This window comes from Acomys minous (assembly GCF_964271855.1).
Source record: "Acomys minous genome assembly, chromosome: 17".
NCBI classification, from domain to species: domain Eukaryota; kingdom Metazoa; phylum Chordata; class Mammalia; order Rodentia; family Muridae; genus Acomys; species Acomys minous.
In genome coordinates this window covers 51,939,422-51,964,167 of record NC_140500.1, presented here as the reverse complement: position 1 = coordinate 51,964,167, position 24,746 = coordinate 51,939,422, and the positions used below count along the sequence as shown (strand labels likewise).

At 50.4% G+C, this 24,746-nt stretch overlaps 1 protein-coding gene across 4 annotated transcripts in view; it reads left to right on the top strand.

The window, feature by feature from the left end:
• Positions 1-24,746, top strand: part of FGD5 (FYVE, RhoGEF and PH domain containing 5) — a 97,640-nt gene that overhangs the window by 69,074 nt on the left and 3,820 nt on the right. The window contains exons 6-19 of one of the 4 annotated variants that reach the window (XM_084764932.1): positions 543-703; positions 925-1,087; positions 1,651-1,741; positions 4,093-4,143; positions 4,664-4,722; positions 13,523-13,594; positions 14,570-14,638; positions 16,958-17,041; positions 18,061-18,140; positions 19,495-19,594; positions 19,878-20,015; positions 20,467-20,596; positions 21,543-21,676; positions 23,630-23,758. In XM_084764932.1, coding sequence (XP_084621058.1) covers positions 543-703; positions 925-1,087; positions 1,651-1,741; positions 4,093-4,143; positions 4,664-4,722; positions 13,523-13,594; positions 14,570-14,638; positions 16,958-17,041; positions 18,061-18,140; positions 19,495-19,594; positions 19,878-20,015; positions 20,467-20,596; positions 21,543-21,676; positions 23,630-23,758 — 1,461 coding nt within the window. The remainder of the gene's footprint in view (positions 1-542; positions 704-924; positions 1,088-1,650; positions 1,742-4,092; positions 4,144-4,663; positions 4,723-13,522; positions 13,595-14,569; positions 14,639-16,957; positions 17,042-18,060; positions 18,141-19,494; positions 19,595-19,877; positions 20,016-20,466; positions 20,597-21,542; positions 21,677-23,629; positions 23,759-24,746) is intronic. The other 3 variants (XM_084764935.1, XM_084764934.1, XM_084764933.1) reach the window with 3 other exon arrangements.

The window sequence follows — 24,746 nt, the reverse complement described above, 5'->3', positions numbered from 1 at the left end:
TGTATGTGTCCGAGTGTTTGAGTGTATGTGTATGTGTGCATACTCATTCATGCCATTGTACACGTGTGAAGATTTGATGGAAACTAATGAAAGTCTGTTTTCTTCTCCCAGTCTGTGGGTCTCAGGAATTGAACTTGTCATGCTTGGCCACCAATGACTTGACCCACTAAGCAATCTCATTGGTCCTGCCATGGCATGTTAAAGCTCTTTTCTGAAACAGCTTAGCGCCAGAGCTTCTTCCAAGGTGGACAATAGAAAGCAAGGACTTTGTGTTTCCTTAGAGAAGGAATCACTGACTGATTCCCTGTCTTGTAAAAGAAGGGCACCAGTCAAGTCACCACGGCATGGCACCGCTCTGTGTGAACAATAGCAAAGACACCCCTGTAACAACATGGGTACCAGCTAGCCTTCCTGGTCCACAGGTGACAGTGTGGAGCCGATGACAATGGCCTCAGCTCTTGCAGCTGCCTCTGTACAGGTCAGGGCTCTGGAGCCTCAAGGGCCCTCCCTGCCCTGTGCGTAACAGGCCTCTGGGGTTGCAGGATTTCCATGGAGCTGTCCTGAGGGCCTTGGAGAACATAGAGCAAGAGGGCAGAGAGCCACTGGCCCAGGAGGAGCTGCGGCAGGGCCTGCGGGAGCTCCCAGCTATCTGTGACCTTCACCAGGGCATCCTGGAGAACCTGGAGCAGAGGCTGGGGGATTGGTGAGCAGCCTGGGGTCCCACACCCCACTTATGCCACCTAGGGGTGGGGGGGAGGACAGACAAAACCCTCCACAAATACAAAATGTTGCCTCCGGATGACAAACAGGGAGCCCAGCGAGAGGTGGTAAGTTGTGTACCCCAAGTGAAACAGCCTCTAGAACCCCACCTCTCACCCATTGCTTGCCCCAAGGCTGACTTCTCACTGCCTGTCCTCTTCCTAGCAGTGGGGAGAGCCAGCAGCAGGTGGCCGACATCTTCCTGGCCCATGAGCAGGAGTTTGAACATCACGCCACACACATCCTGCAGTTCGACAAGTTCCTGGGGCTGCTTGCTGAGAGCTGCCTGCTCTCACCCCGGCTGGCTACCACCGTCCGGGAATTTGAGGTGGGTCCCTAGGTCTTTAGACACCATGCTGTAAGGATGTAGCGGGGCCTGGGCAGGGGGACATGGAGAGACTTAAGAGAAGTAAATGAGACATATGGGAGAATTGAGCTGGGTAGCAGATGGGGAGACCTATTGGGAGCTAGAAGGCCCACCCAACAGGAGGGGAGCCGAGAACAGAATGGCCCTTGCTGGACAGTGAATGGCTAGGCTACAGGAAGAGTCTTGAACTAGTTCTCCCATCTCTGTCAACCAAGCAGGGGCCTAGGCAGAGCATAATCAAGGAAATGGTCAGCACTGGTCACAGACTGGAAACCTAGGTCCTGGAAGGGCAAAGGGGAGCTTTCCTCTGTTGTAAATGTTGGGGAAGAATATGGCCTCGGAGAGGTATTTCCGGGTGTGACCATGAATCCAGAGAGATGGTCCAAGAGGGCTTCCTGGTGGAAGACAGCCTGGGGTCCAACAATGTGGGAGATTGTGACTGGTCAGAAAGCAGGATGAAGTGGGCCCATGGGGGGTCAAGGGGAGGGGGGTCTCTGACGGCTTCTCTCCTCCTGTCTCCAAAGCAGCAGAGTTCGCAAGGGGGCGGCCAGAGCGTGAAGCATCGTATGCTGTGCGTAGTCCAGCGCCTCTTCCAGTACCAGGTGTTGCTCACTGGTGAGCCATTTGCGCCCAGGTGGACTAAGGCGGGTAACGTGGGATTGAGGACTTCACTTCATGTGTGTAAGCATGTGTGGGGAGATGCCCCGGCTCCAGACCTGCAGGGCCCCACAGATTCACATACACCGCCACCGCCACAGTCACCACCCTCCCGCCACCTAGGAAACCTTGCTTCGGTGACTCCTCCTGTCCCCAAACACAGAAACCTGGTGACACTCTCACTGCATTCCCTAAATCAGCTAACATCTTGCAAAAGCTGTCTTCCTAGGTGAGAAGAGTGGATGTCTTCCGCCTCAGGCTTGCTGACACCACTGTAGCCTTGCTGGATGCTACTTCTTTTATTATTATTATTATTATTATTATTATTATTATTATTATTATTATTATTATTATTAATTTATACAGCACTTCTGTACAGAAGAGGGCAGCAGATCACATTATAGATGGTTGTGAGCCTCCATGTGGTTGCTGGGGATTGAACTCATGACCCCTAGAAGAGCAGTCAGTGCTCTTAAAACACTGAGCCATCTCTCCAGCCCCGTATGCTACTTCTTGAGGCCTGTCCTTCTCAGCTCTGTGGCATGTTCTTCAGCCTCCCTCCTGCCTTCTGCCCCCTTGCCACCCTGGCTACCTCTTCTCTTTGGCGTACCAATGTGTAACTGTCTTAGTCGCTTGTTCTATCGCTATGAAGAGACACCATGGCCCAGGCAACTCTTAATAAGAGAACGCATTTCACTGGGGGCTGGCTTACAGTTTCAGAGGCTTAATCCATTATCATCATGGAGGGAAGCATGGAGCAGGCACAGCAGACATGGTGGTGAAATAGCTGGGAGCCAGTGGCTGATCTGCAGGCAGGCAGGCAGGCAGGCAGGGGGATAGACAAAGAGACAGACAGACAGACAGATAGAGAGACTCTTGACCTAGCATGGGCTTTGATGGTTCACCAACACACTTCCTCCATCAAGGCCACACCATGGAATCCTTCTAATCCTTTCAAATAGTGCCCAGTCCCTGGTGACTAAGCATTCAAACATGCAAGCCTATGAGGGGCATTCTCATTCAAACCACCACAGTGACCTCCCAGGGCCCAGATCTAGGCCCCCCTCTTCCCTTCCCTCTCTGCCCTGGAGACACCCCTGACTCTTTGCTGAGTTCCACACTCACTGCCCACAGCCTCCCACATATACTCGGTCCCTATGCTGTTTCTGAAGCTCCCATGAGAGTCTTTCTGACACCCTGTGGAGCAGGGCACATGCAGTTTCAGGGGTCACAAAGAAATTGTGCTGAGGTTGAGGTCTGAAGAATCTACTCCTTCAATTCAGGAGGTATCCATTGTGTGCTCCCTAAGTACCAGCCCTGTGCTGGATGTTGGCAATGGCAGCAAGTGAAACAGACAGCAAGTGACAGTTCAAATGGAGAGACAGACACTATGATAAGGCTTAGCATATGTCAGGCCCTGGGTCCATCCCCAGTGTCAATAATTTTATATTTAAGTATGCAAATATATTAAAATATATGAATATGTAATATCCGTGAGAATGCCACAGAAAAGGCAAGTGGTTACAGGATTAGGAAAAGGGGCTGATGTGTTAGATATAGCAGAGAAGACCTCTCCAAGGAGGTGACATGGAACAAAGATCTGAGCAAAGAAAGGACATGAGCTGTGTAAAGCTCCAGAAGAGATGACAAATCGAGAGGACCAAGGGTATTAACAAGCTCGATATGTTCAAGGGATAGCAAGATTTCCTGTATGGCCAGACTTCAAGGAGCAAAGCAGAGGGTAGATAACAGGGTTAGGGGCTGTGTTGGGGGTTAGTACCTCCTCCCTGTAATATAGACTTGAATCAGGCCCAGCTGCCTGCATATGACACCTCTGGGCTATCTGCCAGAGACCCCTCAAGGCTCTTGAGATGACCTCTACCATCCTTAGTTGTGGGAGCCTGTGCTAAGAAGAAGATGTCTGCTGCTCCCTTAACTACCCCATGCTCTCTCCTGGGCCGGTGCCTCAGTGCCCACCAGTGTGGACCCACGGTAGTATAGTTACACTGTAATATAACACTGTGTGGCTTGTCATGTCTTGTAACCACAAAACAACAGACAGTACTTTCTGGTGCCTGTATCCCAGAGGTATAGCCATACCAGGGACACAGCAGATCATAAATAGATAGGAATTGAATGCGTGAGTGACTGGTAGTGGTGGCCAGGATGCTAAGAGGGTCCTAGTCGTGGGGTGAGCTGATGTAGTGAAAAGGTAGACACCCCATTTCTGTGGAGCTCATCCCTCTCTATGGAGGACAGGAGGCTGCCTTACAGGTCCAACTGACTGTTCTCTCTCTCTCTCCCTCCAGACTATTTAAACAACCTGTGCCCGGACTCAGCTGAGTATGACAACACTCAGAGTAAGTCTGGAGACACCCTGGAGGAGGGGACACCTCCTTGTTTTGTCTCCTATCCACCAGCCCTCAAGTCTACACCAGCATCCAGTGTAGACATGGGGCAGGCTCAGCTGTCTGCATATGACACCTCTGGGGCATCTGCCAGAGACCCCTCAAGGCTCTTGAGATGACCTCTACCGTCCTTAGCTGTGGGAGCCTGGGGCCTCTGACCAACAGAGGAAGAGAAGGTCACAGCGTTGGGTGAGCTAAGAAGGATGCTTTTTTAAAGATGTCTGCTGCTGCCTTAACCATACCATGCTCCCTCCTGAGCTGGTGCCTCTGTGCTCACCAGTGTGGACCCACTGTAATATAGTCAGCAGCCGGGGAAATTGAGGCAGTCCTGGAAGAGCTGAGGTGAGGCTCATGACCTGATGCTATAGTGAGAAAAACTGGTGCCACCACAGAAGAGACAGAGAGAGAAGGGCTGAGGGCAGTGGAAGCTGGACTAGCCTTCATAAAGCTCCATCTGTCCTTTCCTCCCCAGGCGCTCTGACGCTCATCTCCAAAGTGACAGACCGTGCCAACGAAAGCATGGAGCAAGGGGTAAGTCCAGCCACTGGCTTCTTCTCCAGGCTGGAGGCTCCAGAACCTGCTTCACCCTGCTCATCTGCCTTGTGCTACTCCACTGTCTGTCTCCTGGGGCCTTGGGCTCTAGCCTGACACTTGTTGTATGACCTTAGGTCCCCTGCGTCCCTTTTTGAGACTCCAATTTCCCATTTGAACTGCGAAGGGTTATAGACGTATACAGACTTGATAAACAGTGGCACTTTTTATGGTCCTCAGTAATTGACATGCTCCTAGAGACACTTCCTATCCCAGTCAGTTCTTAATAAATTATACCTACAAAGTTCGAATGGTCCACTGGTCCACTGATTCTAGCCTGAGATCTGGGTGCCCATCTGTTTATGACCAGCGTGTGTCCTGTTTGTCGGACACTGGTTGGCTGATTTCTGGTTTCTCCTGAGGATGGTAGGCTTTCTTCCACATCCCAGATCTACCTGAGTAGTTTTTTATGGTCACCTGTATCCACATATTCATCAGGCTGCTTACCACACTAGAGCTGTATATTGAAAATGAGTCCAAGGGCTGGAGAGGTTAGAGCATTGGCTGCTCTTCCAAAGGTCCTGAGTTCATGTCCCAGAAACCACATGGTGGCTCACAACCACCTATGAGATCTGATGCTTCTGGCATGTGGGCCTACATGCAGGTAAAACACTGTATGCAAAATAAATAAATAAAAATTATCCCAAGGCCGAGTCCTCACCTAGTGGGAGAATTCTGCAATCCATTAGTTATGTCTTTCGCTGGCAGAGAAGGGGATAATAGTGATATGTGTGCCAAGGTATTGCTCAGCAACTTTCCTATAGCAGATACACAGCGAACCCGCACAGAGTAGGAAATGGAACCTGGGGCTGCTGCCTATAAGTCAGGCCTTGAGCTCAGCACAGCAGTGACCATGGATGTAAGTGACCATGGTTAATGGTTAGCTAGAGAGGAGGGGCTGAGGGTTCAGAGGATGGAGTGTCCCAAAGGCAAGGCTAGAGGATATGCCGTGGCGTGCTCTGCAAGCATGTGCGTGTAGAAGAGAAAGACAAGGAAGAAAGGGCCTGGCCAGAGGCTGGGGATTGGAGATCTAGGGTACCTCAGTTGTGTTTTGTCCTCTAGTGTGTCTGGTAGGACTAGATCTGGGAACAGAGGCTAGAGCTGGCTAGGGTGGGAAGCTGAATGTAACAGGCTTGAAAACGCAGGTCAGTTTCTAGAGCTGCTTCTAGGAGGATCACAACTGCCACAGTCATCTGGTGTTATACCTCACACTTCGTCACTTTGGCATCCTATGAATACAGTGAGGCTTCCTCAGTGCAGCTGAAAGAGAGGTGCTTTGGGGCCAGGGCCCTGTCGCTATAGCAACTGGCAGTGTTCTCCACATCCTGCTTCAGAAAGTCCTGCCTCTAAGTTGACATGAACATGTCTCCCCTCCTCACTACCCAGAAGAGGGATGAGGTAGCCATCCCTCAGCTCTCTCAAGGTGAGGTGAATGCTACGGTGGGAGGCACAGGCAATGTGCTTCAGGTGAGACCACCCCCGTGCTTGCTTGTCTGGTTGTGGGATCTGCTTGTGACACAGTCATGGGTCTCAGATAAGCCTGACTCGGAGCTGAGCTCAGAGCCTAGGCTGAATCTCTGTCACCATCAGACTGAGCCTCATCACCTCCTTCTTGGGGGGAGCCTTTGGGTCCCTCCTGGCTCTGGACCAGTCCTGTGCATTCATTTTCATCCAGCTTCTAGAGTCACGTTAATATTAGAATCAATACACCTAATGGCACCGCTACCCTGTTTACAAAGCTTCGGTGATTGTGTGTCACTTTCAGAGTTTGGGAATACTTACAGACTTCAAGGACAGGGAGGCTTCCTGGAAGGGACAGTGATGGTGCAGAATTGAGGCTTTGGTCACACGGCTGCCGCAGTTAACTTCGATGTGGGTGAGATAGCTAGATTGGAACCCAGTATCTTTTAAACCTAAATTTATTTTTAAGTGGTGCATAAAAACATGAGCACAGCACCTGTTAAGGGCGACTGTGTGATGTTGCCCCATGCCCACTGGACAATATCTGATCAGGCTGCACACCCCTACCTCCTTGCACTTGGCATTTTCTCATGGGGTAGTGCTCCTTCCTTGTAGGTGTCTTGAGTGCAGGGTACAAGTGTCCCCTCAGTCACCATATGATACAGTAGCTCAACAGTGCTGTCTGCCCTGGTCTAACTGTGGCTCAGTTCCCAATGAGCAACACCCTCCCGACCCATTCCAGCTCCCTGGTGTCTGGCAGCCATCTCTGCACTCACCTCCCTCGAGACCATCTTCCCCTGCAGACCACGCTGGAGGCCAGGAGGTGCTTGTCTCTCTGTGCCCAGCTTATTTCATTTAACGTAGTGATCTCCGGGTCCTTTTCTTGTTTAAAATGACAGGATTTTGTTCTTTTTCAAGCTGAATCATAATGTCACTGTGTGTACAGGTGGAGTTTTCTACTCATGTGTAGACAGGCGTGCATGCTTCCACCTCTTTGCCGTTGAGAGCCATGCTGTAGTAATGAGGGGCGTGAGTGTGGTTATCTGTGACATGACTGTACTGATTCCTTTTGACATATCCAGGAGGATTGCTGGATCATACAGTAGTTTCAGTGCTTCCGAGAGATTCCATACTAAATGCTGTAAGGTGTAACTTGCTGGCATTCCATCCTGGTCCCTACACCCTCACTAGCACTCATGGGTCTGGTTCCTATTTCCCAATGATGAGTGATTGACATTGAAGTCTTTTGCATACACCCATCAACCATCAGGATGCAGTATTTGCAGAGACATCCATTCTTAGCCTTAGCCAGTCGCTGTGATTGCTGCTGCGGCTGTGTTTTGTTCTGAGACAGAGATCTTCCTGCCTCTGCCTCCCACGTGCTGGGATTAAAGGCCTATGCCACCTCTCCCAGCCCTTAGCTCGTCTCTAACTATGCAGCTGTCACACAGCCCGTCTCCCAAATGTCTTCATCTTCCCAGACTACACCTGTATCCCCCTTAAACACTACCCCCTACCCAGCCCCTGGAACCCAACATTTCTCCTGAACATATTTTATCTTTCAGAACAATTTTTAAGTTACAGAAGAAAATTTAAGAAGATAGTACCAAGGGTTCCCAGATGTTGTACTGTTTCTCCATTGTTAATGTCTTCTATTAACATGGAACCCTGGTTGTATTAAGAGCCAGTTCGGGAATGGTATTATTACCCATAACTCTCACGGGCCCAATGTCCTCTTCCAGAATCCATCCCTTTGGTCAATACATCTTTGAAGTCTCCCTTTGGAGCCTGTTTCTCAGACATTCCCTGACTTTGGGGGTCTTGATGGAGCATGGCCAGGTATACTGCAGGTTCCCACTGTTGGAATTTGATATATTATGAGACCAGATTTGTGGGTACATGGGAAGGAGATCACAAAGGTGGGATTCCATCTTGTGGCATTATGTGACCCTGGTAACATGTCAGAGTTTATGTGTTCCCTGCTTTTCTCACAGTCTCTGAAGGAAACTCACTGTGCACAGCCCACACTTTAGTAGTACAGAGAGACCTATCTCCTCTTCTTTTAAGCTTATGGCCTCCAAATTGCTCTGGAATCCTTTGTAGGAGATGCCTTTTCCCCCCTCAATGATGGGTGCAGACCAATCATTTATGTCACTACCAATCTGTGGCTATTTATTTTAGCCCACACTGATTTATTTATTTCCCAAAATAGAGAAGAGTCAAAGTAAAACTTTTTTTAAACCCACAATATTAGAAATGGAAGAATTCCTTTGGCAAGAATTGTTGTAGAGTGCTCTTCCAGCTGAACTGTGCACCTCCTTTGAGGGTTCGGTTAGTTTGCTGTTTGTTTGCTTGTTTTGAGCACCCCCTCAGTACCCAGCACTTTAGGACTCTCCAGGCTCTTTGGTTTCATGACCTGCCCTGTTTTAGAATAGACCATCTCTCCAAGGTTCCCTGGATGAGAAAGAAGTAGAGTTTGGTTTCCAAACTCTAGGCCCAAAGCGTACTGTGACACAGGTTCTCCTTTCTATTGGGCACTCCTGATTGCAGAGTGAAGAAAAAAAGATGTGCATCTACCGACCTATGTGTAGACACATGGGTGACATTTCCCATACTTGGCCAGGCTATCTACTTGAATCACCCAGGTAGTTTCAAAAAGCCCTCGATCCTCAAGAGAGAACCTGCCTCCCACCCTCCACCTTCCATGTAGTTAATTATGCAATTTACTTTCACTTTTGAAAGATATTTGTCCTGGGTATTAAAGGCTGGTTTGGTCCATCTTTTTCTCTCTGTAACTTAAAGATGGCACACTGTTGTCTTCTGACACACACAGTCTCTGCTAAGAGTGCTGTGATGATGCTTATGTTTGCCCTCTGTGTTGTTTGTGTGTCCTCCCCTTATGAGTGCCTGTGGTATTCTCTCTGTTAGCTGAGCATGGTAGCGCATGCATATAATCCCAGAAGTCAAGAGGATGAGACAGGAAGATGGCTACAAGTTCAAGGCCAGCCTGAGCTATATAGCAAGAGTCTGTTTCAAAGAATAAATAAATAAATAAGAGAAGTTCTCTATTGGTTTGATTTGAAAAAGGATGTAAGGGGAATGCGCTGTGTGGGGACTGTCTATCACCAGCTTCCTGCTCTGCTCTGGGCATTGTTGGTCATTCATTTATTTTGGAAAGGTCTCTTGGATGCTGCATTTCCACACACACCCAATTCTCATTCATTCCGTCTCTCTCTCTCTCTCTCTCTCTCTCTCTCTCTCTCTCTCTCTCTCTCTCTCTCCTCTCTTTTTTATGTATGTATATGGAGGTCAATGTTGGTATCTTCCTCAATTGCTCTCCACCTTTCTTTTTTCTTTTTTAATTAGTTTTTTGAGGATTTTATACAGTGTATTCTAATAATATTAAACCTCTTTCCTCAGAGCCAACCCTTTCCCCTCCACACCCCATTTTTTGTTCCCTCTCTCTCTCTCTCTCTCTCTCTCTCTCTCTCTCTCTCTCTCTCTCTCTCCCTCCCTCCCTCCCTCCTTCCCTCCCTCTCCCTGCCTCCCAGTCTCCCTCACTTCAATCCAGTTCAATTAGTGCTGCCAATACATAAACTCTCAAGTATGTGTCTTTCCACTGGAATGTGGTGAACATACTGGAGATCACATCCTTAAAGAAAACTGACTCTCCCTCCACCCACAGTCATGAGTTATCAGTAGCTCCTCAGTTAGCAGCTGGACTTCAGGCCCACCTTCCCTCTCTCCATGCTGGCTTGGGGGGGGGGTTCACATGCATACATCACACCTGGCATGAGTTCATCTGTGCAGCTGCCCTGCTGAGTCTGGAAATGCAGCTTTCCTGTAGCCATCCACCGCTTCTGGTCCTCACGGTCTTCTTGGCTTTTCTTCCACACTGATCCCTGGGCCTTGGGAGGCAGAAGTGTGATATAGGTGTCCTACTTAGGGCTGAGCATCCTGCAGCCTCTTATTCTCTACCCTGGCCAATTGTGGGTGTCTACTGCTAAAAGAAGCTTCTCTGGTGAAGGTCAAGAGATACAACAATGATCTTATAACAATGAGTCATTAGGCATCAGTTTAATATGATGTTCATTTGGCAGAATGACAGTGGTAGGTTCCCCGCTAGGGCCTACGACCTGTCTAGCCATGGGTTTTGGCCCCAGTGATGGTGCCAGGTAAGAGTTTCGTTTTGCATAGTGGGCCTCTACCTGTTTTGTTTTGTTTTTTTCCAGACAGGGTCTCTCTACATAGCTCTGGCTGTCCTAGGGCTCACTATGTGGACCAGGCTGATTCTGCCTCCCAAGTGCTGGGATTAAAGGCACGTGCCACCACACCTGCCTGGTGACCCCACTTTATTTTTTTAAGACAGTCTCTCACTGGCTCTGGAGCACATGGATTCAGCTAGACCGGTGGGCCAGTGCCCACTTCCCCAGTGATGGGATGATAGGTACCACACCCAGGCTCTCACATGGGTGTGGGGGGTTGCACTTGGATCTTCATGTTTGCATTCATGGCAAGCACTTTAGCCACTTAGCCATCTGTCTTCTCAGCACCTCTGTTTTCACTCTGTGTGCTAGTGATCTGTCATCATGTTCTCTCGCTTTTCCTTTACCTCAGCTTTGTTCAGCTCATAGCCAAGCCTAGGAAGTCTTCATGCCTGCTGTTGTGGGTTGTGTGTTTTTGTGTTTGATTTCCCTCAACTCCTGTGTGCAGTCAACAGCCCTGCTGAAGTTGTCTCCCTTTGCACCAGTCCCTCTGGCATGATAGTTGCTGTGGTCCTCGGCACAGAGCGTCAACACCTGTCACCTGTTCTGTATGTGTGGAGTGCTTTCTCCCTGAAAAAAAAATATTTGGGTTTGTCTCCCCAGTTTGGTGTTTCCCTGCATGTAAGTTTGTGTGCCACATATGTGCCGGGAGCCGGTGGAAGCATTGGATCCCCTCGAGCTGGAGTTACAGATGGTTGTAGCTGACATGTGGGTACAAGGAATCAAACCCAGGTCCTTTGGAAGAGCAGCCTGTGTCCTCTGCTGAACCTTCCCAGCCCGCCCACCCCCAACCTGACTTGGTTTTAAATGTGTACTCTGATGATTTTGTTTCTTTTTTTTAAAAAAGGCTATCTTTATTTGTTATCTGATAACTTCATACACAGAAGAATGTATTTTGATTATATCTACCCCAAGCTCCCTTCTAATACTCCCAAGCATCCCCAATATATATCTCCCTTTGTGTCCTTTTACTATCGTTGTAGCTTACCAAATCCAATTACTTCTGCCTGATGGACGCTGGCTGATCTTGTTGGCTTGATATTAGACAGGCCTTAGGCAGGTGACCATAGCTGCTGTGAGGTGATGGATGCAAGGGTCATGTCATATCTAGAAGATGACACTTCACAGCATTCCTCTCCATTATCCTGGTCTTATATTCTTTCTGCCTCTGCCACCCCACCCCCACCCGCTTCCATAGAGTTCTCTGGGCTTTAAGAGAAAAGGGTGGATGTAAATCTTCCATGTATAGGACTGGAGAGATGGCTCAGAGGTTAAGGGCACTAACCGTTCCTCCAGAGGTCCTGAGTTCAATTCCCAGCAACCACATGGTGGCTCACAGCCATCTATAATATAGCTGATGCCCTCTTCTGGCCTGCAAGTGTACATGCAGCCAGAGCACTGTATACATAATAATAAATAAATAAATCTTTTTTAAAAATCTTCCATGCATAGCTGAATACTCAATCATCATTTATACTCAGCATGTTGCCAGTTAGGAATCTGGCCATTGGAGAGAGAAGCTTCTCTGACCAAGACTGAGGGCAGCACTGATCTATATGTATCAACATAAATATTTAGACTGCACTTTGACAATATGTCCACTTATCAAGGCCACAGTAGTGGGTTTCCTCCTAGGGACTACCAAAACAAAAAACATGGGCTTTTGACGAGGATTACAGTGACAGACAAGGCTTCCCTCCTGTGGAAATTCAATCTAAGAGTGGCTGGTTACTTCCATAGCCTTCATAGCCTGCATGCCACTACTGCACCAGTGGGCACATCTTGCCTAGGAAGTCAGTGTTGTAGCGTGCAGAGCTCATGTCTGAGTAATACCACTGATGGCTTTTCTCCCCCGGCAGCATCCATAGCCCTATGAAAACTAGCCATGCAGGAGGAAATTTTCAGGTTAGTTCCAGCTTGGGTTTTTTTCCAGTGCCCTGCAACCGAAGTGTTCTTGTGGCTTTTGGTCGAATATCAGGCACTATGAATATAAGCTCTGTGGAGGCTAAGAGAAGCAGCATTCACATCTTGTTTTGATTGTGCTGTTCGGTGGGATGTGGGGAGAACGGTCAGTTGGTTCAGTGCGGTCATAGGTTATGCTAGGTCTAGGAACTGGTCTGACCTCCATCCTTGTCAGCCTCATCTCCCTCCAGGTCTCATGAGTCTGCAGGGCTCTCAGGGCTGAGTTCCTTCTCACATTCAGTTCTACTCTTTGTTTCCAGAAATCTCTGCAGGCAGGAAGGCCCTCTCCCCATGCATGTCTTCTCTGAGGGAAGGCATGTCTGGTTGCCTAGTGCTTTGTGGCCTGAGGCTGGCCTTGAACAGCTTTTTGCCCACTCTTTGGCTTAGTGTTCGCCTGAGGGGCTGGTGGACTTCTGGCCTCCCCAGTGCTGAAACCTTATATTCAGCTTGCTCCCTGGCATTTCACAGGAGTCTGGTCCCGTGTGCCCTCAGTGCCTGACAGGCACCTGGATGAGAGTTTCCAAGTCAGATCCTATCCATAGTGTCCATAGCTTCACTATCCTAGATTGTGTTACCAGCCCACGCTTGACCTTCACAAGCCCAAAGACATTTCAACTACTTTCTCTTTTAAAAAAAAAAAATAACCTTTTTACATTTATTGTGTTCATACATTGGAAGGCCAGAGCAGTCAGTTCTCTTTTTCCACCAAGTGGGTTCTAGGAGATTGAACTCAGGTCATCAGGCTTGGCAGCAAGTGCCTTTACCCACCGAACCATCTCTTGCTGGCCCTACATCCTTGTTAACTTCCTCTGCCAGCCTCCCCGTCCTCCTAATGTGGCCCAGAGTTTGCCGCTCCCATCATCTTTCATCACTGGGAAAGCCCAGGCTGAAGACCCCATCCTGCCTGCCATTTCTAGGAGCTTGGATTTGGACTGGTCTTTTCTGAGCTCCGTTTTCCTCCTCTGGTGTGGAAGCAATGTCCTCTTTACCGAGGATACACAGTGCCTGGTGAGGGAGTGGAGGGGGTAACCATCTCCTGTTGCTGCCCACAGGAAAACCTGCAGAAGCTGGTCCACATTGAGTATAGTGTGCGGGGCCAAGGGGACCTCCTCCAGCCAGGAAGGGTGAGTGCTGCCTGGGCAAGAACGTGGGCCAGTTTGACTCTGATAAGCCCATTGTTCAGCTGGGCTGGCCCCAGACGGGTCTGGCTGCAGGTGCTGTGTAGGAGGGGTGGGGGACATGGTGCACCACCCTGGAGCTTGTCTGCACCCCTCCTTGCATGATGCCCTCTCGGGGCACTTAAAGAAACAGTACCAGTCAGTTCTGTTCACCGTAGCTGCCCTGGGGTAGCTCTCCGGTGAGGGAAAAAAAAAATGTATCAAGTGTTTTTAGTTCCAAGTTGCGAGGGAAGCAGAGATGAGAGCAGCTCCAAGGCAAGCCCCAAGAAAGCAGCGTTAAAATAGCATTCTTGACAAAACAGGGGCTGGGTGACACGCGGGAGTGGAGCACATGCTTAGCATGTGCAAGGCCCTGGGTTCTGTGCCCAGAAAGGGAGGGGCTGGAGAGAGATTGATTGATTTGCTTTTTTAGCTTCCAGATGGGAAACATACAAATCATCTCAGAAAATAGCAAAAAGTGTGATCACTGCCAGTTGGAATGAGGGATTGGGCCACATCGGCAGGATGGTGCTAGTCTAGGATTCTGTGAAATCTCACACGTGTTTCTGCCTGAGATCCCGGGCTCTGAAATCCTTACTAAGCCTGTGTTTGCACCCTCCAGAAGCATGGGGCTGGAGTGACTATCCACAGGCCCAGCTGTTCGGCAAACCTTCGAAGGCCACGTTCTGAGTAGAGCCTTTGTGGTGTTGTTTAGCGAGGGACTCGTAGCTGGGACCCATACTTGGTAGGCCGGAACAGTGTTGATCTTGGTGCTGTGGGAAGACACTACAAGAAGGCCGGACTGCCTGGCTTGGCTTCCTGGGCCTGGAGTCTCTATAAGTTGTGCCCCCTGGCTACTCCGGCAGCCATGGTGACTGCTTCCTACACAGAGCCTTCCAGACTTTCTCACCAAGCTTCTGAGGTTGGCTTCTCTCCCTACAGGAGTTCCTGAAGGAAGGGACACTGATGAGAGTGAGAGGGAAAAGCCGACACCCCCGGCACCTGTTCCTGGTAAGCTCTGGGTATAAGGCAGGGCCCCACTGGTGGCTTTCTAGGGCCAGCATTTGGTGACAAACTGAGGAGCTAGGATGAAAGTCTTCGGGATGTAATGCTGAGTTTTTAAAACAAAACAACAACAACAACAACAACAAAAACAAAACACTGCTTATATGTTATTTGAATGGTTGAGGGCCGGGGGAGGGGGAAGGTGCTGCTGTTGAGGTGATTAGCTGATGTGCCTACCTTAAATAGATCAAACCAGGGCTTTCTCGTGGTACTATAACTGCACCCAGGCAGTTTCTGTGGGGTAGATGACAGCGGAGGGGGGAGGGGACCAATTTGACCAGGTCTCTGAGCAGATTGGTGGCCAAGATGCAGAGAGTACCCGGGATTGTGCCTCTGGTCCATCATTCTGTGCAGGTGAGCTGAGAGTACATGACATGTCTGAGGACACACAGCCACACTTTGAACATTAGGGAGCATCTAAGACCTTTGGAGTAGCGATGTCCACCTCAGGGGCTCATGCTACAAGAAGCTCTTTGCCCTAATCTAGGATCCAAAAAACACAAAAGCCTTCTGTGTTGCCTGCCTCTAGAGTAAGTGTCTGAGACAGGCTTTAAAGGGGAAAGGCAGGCTCCACCTCCCAGTTCTGAAGGTACCAGTCCTCCTTGGGGTGGCCCCCAGTCTATGGCTAAGTAGCACAACAAGGCAGAACCGTGGCTCACCTCATGGCTAGGAAGCAAAAGACAGGAAGAGGAAGGGGGCTGGGTTCCCACAGTCTCCTCAAGGTCATGCTGCAATGACCTAACTTCCTCTCACTGCCCCCCACGCCCACCCCGAGGGTTCCATTCTTCCCAACAGTGCCATCTTGTGGACTACACCTTCAACACAGAGGCCATTAGGAGACCACCACCACCACCACGACCACCCTCCCCCCTCAAGAGCCAAATTGTAGGCTTGCTGTTTGCTAGGTATCTGTTTCCCGACTCCTGTGCCTCCCATTGCTGTTCTTGTGACTGTCAGTGGGGCCGTCTTCAGCTGCCTCCTCACACTGCCAGAGTTTTATGTAGCGTGGTGGTAGTGCAGTTAAGAGCTGGAAGCATTCACTGAGCAACACCTCCGTGCTGGGACGTGAGCCCAAAGATCACTTACAGCCTTGTCCGCAGCCTTCAGAGTGTAATGGGAGGGAAACGCAGAGACTTAACGGCCAAGAACCATCAGATGAAGTAGATAGGGTCTTGGGAATAGACAAGAATCAGTGGGGGTGGAAGAGGGTCAGGCACTGAGACAAATAGAAGTCACAGCAGCTGTGCTCAAGGATTGGCTGGGTGTTGCACCAAGGGCCTTGTGTATTTCCTGAACAGGCTGCCTCAATTAAACCCCGAAGCCAGGGAGGGCGTCCGTTTTCTTTTCCTACCACATGGGTCCCTGTCATCAGTCTTGGCAGCAATTGTTTTTACCCATGCCACTGGCCCTTGCTTTCTTTCTTTTCTTTTTCTTTTTTCTTTTCTTTTCTTTTTCTTTTTTTTTTAAAGGCATGTTCTCACTATGTAGCCCTGAATGGCTTGGAACTTGCCATGTAGACCAGGCTGGCTTCCAATTCCCAGAGATTCACCTGCCTCTGTCTCCTGAGTGCTAGGATTAAAGGCATGGACTACCTCATCAGCCTCCACTTCCTTTCTTGACTATTTTGTTTACAGAGTCATATGCAGCAGTCTTAAGTGACATGTTGGAGTTTGTTGACTAGTGCACACCATTGTATAATTAATTGCCACTTGGATCAGGACTGAGAACATTTGCAACCCTTCCAGGAAGCTCCACTAACACTGGCAATAAGTCTTCCCTACTCCCAAGTGACCCAGGCATTCACTGGCTTGATTGCTGTCACCATGGGTTGGACCCTCACATAAAGGCAGTGGGCTGCCCTTACAGTGTCTGGCTTTTCCCCTTGAGCATGCCTGTGATTTGGCCATGTGGCTACAATCTGGCAGCCTGTTCCTTTGGATTGCTGTGTGGAATTCCACAGCCTGACTGGGCCATGGATTCTTTATCCATCAGCTGTCAAAGATATTTGGCTTGTTTCCCTTTGGGGGTGTTATACATAAAGCTGCTCTAACACTTGGTACCAGAGCACTGGCAAATGGGCCAAAGTCCTCTTGATCATCCCTGTAGGAGTAGAATTGTGGTGATAGGTTCACAAAATGGCTCCTTGGCGGAGTGTCACCAAGGACTGCCAGGTGCCTGCACCCCAGGGCCCAGGGACCTGGTATGTACAGAGCTTGCTGCAGCCTTCAGGCCTAGGACTGGTGTGACTGGGTGCCTTCTCTGCAGATGAACGACACGCTCCTGTACACACATCCCCAGAAGGATGGGAAGTACCGTCTGAAGAGCTCATTGCCAGTGGCCAACATGAAGGTGGGTATCTAAAGCCAGGTACCCTGAGAGCAGGGCCAGTGGTGGTGGTGGGAACATCATCACCGGGGAGATGCTGGGGAGACGGAGCTAGCCTTGCTCCTCTCCACTGAGGACCAACAAACACCCCAGGATAGTGTTCAGTGGGGACTGCAGCAGATTTAAGCACGGGGTTGCCCAGATACAACTACAGGCCAATGATATACTCTCAGAGTGGATGGGGAACGGGAGGAGGACAGAACGCAGAAACCATTTGAAGGGAGCAAACAAACAGGTCTTGGTTACACTGTTGAGTGAGTTAAGATACACACACCACATTAAAACCCTTGGCACCATCTGCAAGGCAGAGTTCAGTGGCACCCCACAGCACCGTCCAGCCTCTAGAACCTTCCTATCCTAACAGAGACTGTCTCCATTATATTCTGACTCCTGTTTGTTCTATTGCTATGCATTTGATTGGCTGAGTGAACTCATGTAGATAGAATGCCACAGCATTTGCCTTTTTGGAGCTGGCACTTTTGGAGCTTGGCATTGTGGTCAAGGTGTCCATGTGGCAGCTTGCTCAGAGTCTCCTTCCTTTTCTAGGAATGCACCTTGGCCCTTCTCTCTCTGTCTGTCTCTGTCTGTCTGTCTGTCTGTCTGTCTTTCTGTCTGTCTCTCTCTCTCTCTCTTTCTCTCTGTGTGTGTGTGTGTGTGTGTGTGTGTGTGTGTGTGTTCTCTATTCATCCATCCCAGCTGTTGTATGTGTAATGTGTGGACTAGCATGGTTAATCTTGGTCTCAAACGTGAGGGTGTGTGGGCGCTTTGGGGGAACTCATGGGACAGAGAACAATTTGGAAAGTTAATTCTGATGCCATCTGAGGATGTGTCTGAGAAGGTGGTGCTGAGGAAAGACAGCAGAGCAGCAAGCAGTGAAAGCATCCTTGTTGGTCAGAATCCTGTCCACCTAGTATCAGTGGGCAAAGCTGTCTGTGCTACTCCCTCTCCCACCCTGAGGCAGATGCTGTTGGTTTTCCTGGCAGGTCAGCCGCCCTGTGATGGACAAAGTGCCCTATGCTCTGAAGATCGAAACGCCCGAGTCCTGCCTGATGCTGTCTGCAAGGTATGGGGAGCCATATCCCAATTATAAAGCACTCTTCTGGCTGCCATGGGCATTGTGTGTGCATCCTGCACTTACATACACACAGGCAAAACACACATAAGAATAAATATTTAATTTTAAAATAAAGATCAACAAAGTTAAGAATGATTGAAGAAGATACCTGAAGTTGACTCATGCTATGCACACACACACACACACACACACACACACACACACACACACACACACACGCGTGCGCGCGACACACACACACAAATAAAAAACAATAGCCAAACAAATAAAAAACAATAGCCAAAAGAAAAAAGAAAAGAAAAATTCCTGAGGTTCGGGCCTTAGCTCAGTGGTAAAGTGCCTGCCCAGCATACTCAAGGCCCTGGCTCAGTCCTCTGCCCAGGGGACTGTAGGCCAGATGAAAGTATCTTATCAAAAACACAGCTTTTTGTTGTTGTTCAACATGAGACCCTCAGGTGACTCAGATGTATCATGTGATCAGTGGGCTGTCAGCCTTGGCACTTCCCTCCTGATAGGGCAAGAGGAAAACGATGAGTGAATGTCCGTCACCAACCATTCTGTCTTTCGGGGAGGGAGGGTCTCAGTATGTGGGAGGATGCTGTAATTGAAACGCCATGAACAAGTTGTTGGAGAAACAAGATCTGCTTCTCCCAGTCCGTCCAGGAGTTGGGAAATGCAAGACCAGGTTCCAGTAGATTTTGGGTCTGGTGACAGCTCCATATTTGTGGGTGGCACCTTTTTGCTATAATCCTACATAACAGAATGGACAAAGGTGTGGGGGTGGGGGGCGGGCAGGCCCCAAAAGGGGAAGGGAAACTTTCTGGAGGAGGTGATTCTTGGGGTGGCTCCATGGCTTTACCTCTCTGCTTGATGCACTCAGGGGCCTAAGGGCTCAGGGTGTAGTTTTTGTGTGCCCAGCCATGGTGACAGATCACACTAATCGTCTCCTCCTGACTGGGGCACTGCTGTCTATCTGTCTGTCTGTCTGTCTGTCCTATGGCAGGCCTACTTACCTGATATCCCAGACCCCAACCACTGGAGGAAGGTCTTCTTTAAGCAGTGTGACCCTGGCTGCCTACCTTACCCTTTTGCCCTCTGAACTGCAGGCCAAAGTGATGCCTTCTCACTGCCAAGGCTTTTCTGGGCTGTGGGGAGCTCCTGTGCAGGGCAAGAGCGACACCTAGTGGGCATTTAGAATTTCCACCCAGCTGCCTCCGGGCAGAAAGGGGCTTCGACACTGGGCTAGACTCAGGCCTAGAGGCTGCTGAGCAAGGACTCATAGCAAGACAGAGGGTGCCAGTCAGAGCCATGGCACTGTGGTTCACCCAGCCTGTGCCTGCAGCTCCTGTGCCGAGAGGGACGAATGGCACTACTGTCTGACCAGAGCCCTCCCGGAGGACTACAAGACCCAGGCTCTGGCTGCCTTCCACCACAGTGTGGAGGTGAGTAGGGGCCGCCCCAGGGTTCCCAGAGTAGGTCCTGCAGTAGGCTACTCACAGTAAGAGGACAGATGCCCCCTAGGGCTCCTGGCAATGCCCTCCTTCATCCCATCTACCATGCCCCTGTCAGAGCATGGCACCACAGTTCTACCCAGGAGCATGCCTTGCAGTTTGGCAAGCAGACCTAGGGATGCCAGAAACTTTACTCAGAATTAGGGAGAAAGGGGACACAATACCCCAGCTGTCCCTCTGGCTCTCTCCTGACTGTGGTTGCTGGCTGCCGCAGATCCGGGAGAGGCTGGGGATCAGCCTCGGGGAGAGGCTCCCAACCCTGGTGCCGGTCACACATACCATGATGTGCATGAACTGCGGCTGCGACTTCTCGCTCACTGTGAGGCGCCACCACTGCCATGCCTGTGGCAAGGTGAGTGACAGACTGGGGACAGGGGGTACTCGGGGAAGGGAGGGCATGTCCCTGCCTGTGGAGTCCAGGGAGCCAGAGCAAGACGAGTTCAAGGCCACCTGAGAGATAGAGCTTGTTTCTTCCTATATCACTGAGCCCCACCAATCATGGCCTGTCCCAGGCCCCTTCTGACACCAACCGTATCTAATGTTAAAAACACCACTTCCAATTGTGATTGTTGGAGAAGTGATACTTTATGGTTACGGGCACAGCTCTTTGGAAAAGCAAGTACTTGCTCAGGGACACTTTGCAGCCCAGCCTGGAAAAACAGGGGTCGACATGACACAAAAGCAGCTAGGAACATGGGGGGGGGGGCTCCCTGGAGGAGGTGCGGGGTGGGCTAACAAACTGAGAGCACAGGCTGAGAGGGTGACTGACAGCTTACACGCGTGCGTTCCCACCACGACGTCAGATTGTGTGCCGGAACTGCTCTCGAAACAAGTACCCACTGAAGTGCCTCAAGAACCGCATGGCCAAGGTCTGCGATGGCTGCTTCCGGGAGCTGAAGCTGAGGAACGGGCCTGTCCAGGGCCCCATGAGAGGTAACTCCAGAAGGCTCTTACCTTCTTCCAGGCCTGATGGCTTCTCCTCAAGTTCCCATAATGCCTCTGTGCCCTGGATTCCCATGTGAACCCGCTTTCTCCTGAAGAAAGGGGAAGAGGTTCCACATAAGGGCAGCCCCTGGGGAAGTCAAGGCTCAAGACCTGGCCTCCATGGAAATTTGACAGCTGCTGTGTCCATATAAAGGCACTGAGAAGGCAGGGCTGCAATGGCTGTCCACCATGGAGGATCCTTCTAGGGTATTCCATAGGCCTATGTTCTGTGGAACTTTTTTTTTAAAAGATTTATTTTTAATTATGCGTGTCTTGTATGGATATGTACATCTGAGTGCTGGTACCCCGGAAGGCCAGAAGAAGACATCAGATTCCCCTGGAGCTGGAGTTAAAGGCAGCTGTGAGCCACCTGATGTGGGTGCTGGGAACCAACCTCAGATCCACTGCAAGAGCAGTATGTGCTACTAACTGTGCCCCCACAAAGCCCCCGCCCACAGCGGGACTACTGGGAGTATTCCACAGGCCTGCTGTCTTTGGAATCTTTTAGCGTATTTGGAAGGGTGCTAGGAAGGGCTTGTGAGTTATGGAAAAAGAAGCTAAATTGACCTTTGAGACTTGGTATTTAAGTGATAGGCTGTGGGCGGAAGCATCGGAAAGGAGGCACAGCAGATGTATCTTGGGCCTTCCTGAGGCCACACCAAGGTCTTCAGGGGACACATATTCCTGCTGGTGGATTCAGGACAGCTTCCCAGTATCTTGGGAAAGTAGCCCCCACCCCCCCCCCTAGAGCCATGGCACAGCATCAGCAGTAAGGAGCATGCCAGCCAACCTGGTCCCATCGACTCCCACTCCCACCGCCCCCATGAGCCTTGGAGGGACCTGAGCCAGCATTCTGGAGGGAGACAACCCTTCCCCTGGCTTCTCACCTCTGCAGAGCGTCCGGTCAGCATGAGCTTCCCGCTGTCCCCGTCCCGCTTCTCCACGGGCAGCTCCTTCTCCTCCGTCTTCCACAGCATTAGCCCTTCAACTTTCAAGAAGCAGAAGAAAGTCCCTTCGGCCCTGACTGAGGTAAGGCATACATGGGAGACAGTGGCTTGAGAGGCTCCTGTCCTCTGAGGGGAGGCTCGGATCCTCCTGTGCCCAGCCTGGCCAGGCTCTTCTGGACAAAAAGAACTCCTGCCAGGAAAGAATGTAAGAATGAGCCCAGCTGGCGCTAAGAATAATTCTGTCTTTAGGAGACCCCTATGGAGCTGCAGAGGAGCTTGGGAGGCATCTTGGGCCCCCCCCCCTTGTCTTTCTTTTTCTCCTGCCTCATAGCACAGAAGTAGTGACCAGAGGGCCTGCTCAGGTCACTGGTGAATTGCAGTCACAGTTAATTCTCCTGTGTCAGCATTTGTGAGCCCCATGTGTTCCCAGGCTGTGGGGAGGAGACGGCTGAGGTGCCGAGCTTCCCTGAGGCTATGAGACTATGTAAGAACCCTCAAAACTGGCTGAACACTGGTCTATCCTGCAGGCAGGAACCCCAAGCAGTGTGTGCCCATGAGTAGAGCCTGTCCAAGAGGCGTGGCCAGCTTCATCTAAGTCCCCGTTAATGTTCAGCATCAAGCCAGGGCGTGAAGATGTGTGAGGGAGCGAAATCTGTGAGTGGGTGCTGTTTTAGCCACTAACCTACCAGCATTAACACACCAACTGAATTGCTTGGAAATATGGTCAAAGCGTAGCTTAGTGGTGCAGTGCCTGCCTATTGATAATGTGCAAAATTATGGTCACTTAAGAATGGTACATACCTGGTTTAAAAACATATACAAAACAGTATAGAACAGAGGTGAGTTTCTCTACCTTTCCAGCCATGACCAGAATTCCTATAGAGCCTTCGAGGAACGTTCACATGTTCGCAATGCAAAAACGTGTTCACAGATCCTTGTTTACTTCTGCCCGCCCTTTGGTCCAGTAGAGGATCCAGGAGATGGTGAGCACCCTAGAGCTCCGCTCCCAGTACCCTCTCCCATTGCTGGGGCTGTGCCTCTGCAGTGTTGCCACAGTACCCAGGGGCAAGTGGAGGGAACCAGTGTGAGCACCCGAACATGTAGCTCCCAGAAGGTTACAGAATCAGTTCTGGGGAGGTGCTCCGTCAAGGCAGGTGGGGCAGGGGCCCACGCAAAAGTTAGGAGTCTTGTGCCCTGCTCCAGGATGAAATTAACCCTAGCTTCCTTTTCAGTGTGAGCTGGCTGTAGCGTCTAGGTTCTAAGCCCTGAATGTTTGCTCAGAGTCCCTGGCATTATCCTTCATTAAGTTGGGGGGTGGGGAGGAGGCTGAACTTCAGGAAATCCCTCGTTCCTACGTGCTCCAGTTCCCGTGTCTGTAAAATGAGGAAATTATCCCTAAACTTGGCCATGCTGCTTTTCAGCTCACTCACCACAGGCCAGGCACTGTATCTGTCAGGATACTTTATGCTGTATACTAGTAAGAAAGATGGAGGCCCACAAGAAGTCAGTAAATTGCCTAGTAGTATCCATAGTTACTGCCGGAGCCTGACGGAAACCCTGGACTGCATCCCTCCCGGCCAAACTGGGGGAGTCTCTTTGGTTTTCTTTGCTTTGTGGTGCAGGTCTTCATGCATGTTCATACAGTATAGCAGAACCCCATTCGGTGTTAGCCAGTGTTACCAGAGCCTGTGCAGCAGGGTGTCACCTAAGCACCGGCAGCAGTATGGCACAGTAGGCCTGTGTTTACTCCACCAGGCGGGAGTGCCCTGCCCTCGTACCTGTTAGGTAATTGGTACAAGATTCCTTCTTATGTGTGAGAGACTCTAAGCTGAAGATGTCGAAACAGTCCTGCAGCCTGGGAGAGTGTAGTGTCCCAAAAAGGGTGGAGGCAGATTTAGACTTTTATATCTGCTTCTTAGACCCTGAGGCAGCTTTGCTGAGCACAAGAGCATGGAGATCTGATCAGCTTTCACATGCCTTTGCCAAAGGTCTGCCCAGCCATTTTTGACTGTTTGCCTGCTTTCCCTTCCACCAGGTGGCGGCGTCAGGAGAGGGCTCGGCCATCAGCGGCTACTTGAGCCGCTGTAAGAGCGGAAAGCGGCGCTGGAAGAAACTCTGGCTTGTCATCAAGGGCAAAGTACTCTACACCTACCTGGCCAGTGAGGTGGGTTCTTTCTGCAGCTGGTCTCTCAGGGAGGCCTGTGCTAAGCATGTATGTGACAGTAGGGGTGGGGAGCAAGGGGCAGCCAGCTGGGGTCCTCATGTATCACGTCACCTACAGGCACAAGTCCTGGACATTGGGACCTCTTGGGCTGGTAATCAAATTTTTATGTCGGAGTTTGGCTGTGAACACTCACAGAGTACTTAAATGTCACAGGCTCAGCAGCCAGGACAAGGTCACAAGAGAAAACTCGCTTCTGTTCTCTATCTTGGTTGCTTAGGACAGCACGCAGCAGCGCAGAGAAAACTGCTCCACCTTTAAGTCCAGCACTCGGGAGGCAGAGGCAGAGGCAGGCAGATTGCTGTGAGTTCGAGGCCAGCCTGGTCTACAAAGCAAGTCCAGGCCAGCCAAGACTACACAGAGAGATCCTGCCTCAAAAAAACAAAACCAAAAACCCAATTAAAAAAAAAAAGCCGGGGGCTCCTGTGAGGCATCTAAATACAAGGGCGTTGTTACTTTTATAGGACATACTGCTTTTAGTTTCTAAAATACAAGGATGGAGTAGGGTTACAACTCGGTTTGTAGAACACTTGCCCAGCATGCAGGAAGCCTGGGGTTCAGTCCCTAGCCCACAGAGCCTAGCTATGACAGCGGAAGCCTGTAACTCTAGGGCTGAGTCAGAAGGAGCAGAAGTTCAAGGTCCTCCTCAGCTACATAATGATTACAATATGGACAATATGAGCCTCTACCTCAAAAATAAAATCCAAACTGGAGAGGCCTAATGCCCAGCCTGCTCCCAGGGTAGACAGATGTGTGCTGTGGCGGTGTGATCTTGCTGGCTAGTCCCGCGGAGGCTCAGCGGGCTGGACAATAAGGTGGTTTCCATCTCCAGGTTCTACCACCTGGGGGCTTCCGTGAGCCAAATCCACTGTACAGCCCAGACTTACAGAAGCCCCAACTGTGAACCCCTACCCAGATCTAGCCAAGGGAC